This window comes from Plasmodium gaboni, assembly GCF_001602025.1.
Source record: "Plasmodium gaboni strain SY75 chromosome Unknown, whole genome shotgun sequence".
In the NCBI taxonomy this organism is placed as follows: domain Eukaryota; phylum Apicomplexa; class Aconoidasida; order Haemosporida; family Plasmodiidae; genus Plasmodium; species Plasmodium gaboni.
Genome location: NW_017385546.1, coordinates 1 through 804, shown reverse-complemented (window position 1 = coordinate 804; position 804 = coordinate 1). Strand labels below are relative to the sequence as shown.

General features: G+C 34.0%; 1 protein-coding gene across 1 annotated transcript; it reads left to right on the top strand.

Moving 5' to 3' along the window:
- On the top strand, positions 1 to 804 carry PGSY75_0039500 (putative EMP1-like protein; the record flags this gene model as incomplete). The annotated part of the gene is made up of 1 exon (XM_018783512.1): positions 1 to 804. A coding segment is annotated over one exon (804 nt), but the record flags the coding sequence as incomplete, so codon positions are not given.

Below are 804 nucleotides of genomic sequence, written 5' to 3'. Positions count from 1 at the left end.
GATGATTTTTTAAAAAAACTAAAGGGTGAACCCGAATGTGATGGTCCCAAAAAAGACAAAAACACTTATGATAAACCTGAAGAATTTGTAAATTCAATGGGAGGATATAAATATTGTAAGGATACGTCACAAACTAAAATTAAGAAAGATGAGGAAAATGATGAGGCACACGTGTTTAAAGATAAACCTCATAAATATAAGACAGGGTGTGATTGGACTGATAAGACGACACCACCACCACCTGCTGCACCACCAACAACACCTGTAGCACCAAAAATACCACAGGGAGATGATGCTTGCGAAATAGTTAAAAAAATACTTGAGAATAAAAATCCAACAGATAATGTAGATAATTGTAATCAAAAAATTAATTCAAAAAACCCTCAACCATATCCCGAGTGGGATTGCGCAAACAAAAAAAACCTCATACGTAGTGAAGATAGTGGCGCCTGTATGCCGCCGCGAAGACAAAAACTATGTCTATACTATCTAGCAAACACTATTAATGGTAGTAGTGACCAAAAACAATTGAGGGAAGCCGTTATTAAATCTGCAGCAGCAGAAACTTTTCTTCATTGGAATTATTATATAAAATACGGTAATGGAAAAGATAAAAAGTTAGATGATCAATTAAAAGAAGGAAACATTCCTCTCGATTTTATGCGTTCTATGTTCTATACATATGGAGATTATAGAAATTTATGCGTGGGAAAAAATATAGGTAGTTCTGATGATACTAATAAAATAGGACCGATTGTTACGAGTATTTTAAAAAATGGAACAAATGGAGGTAAAGAACCTACT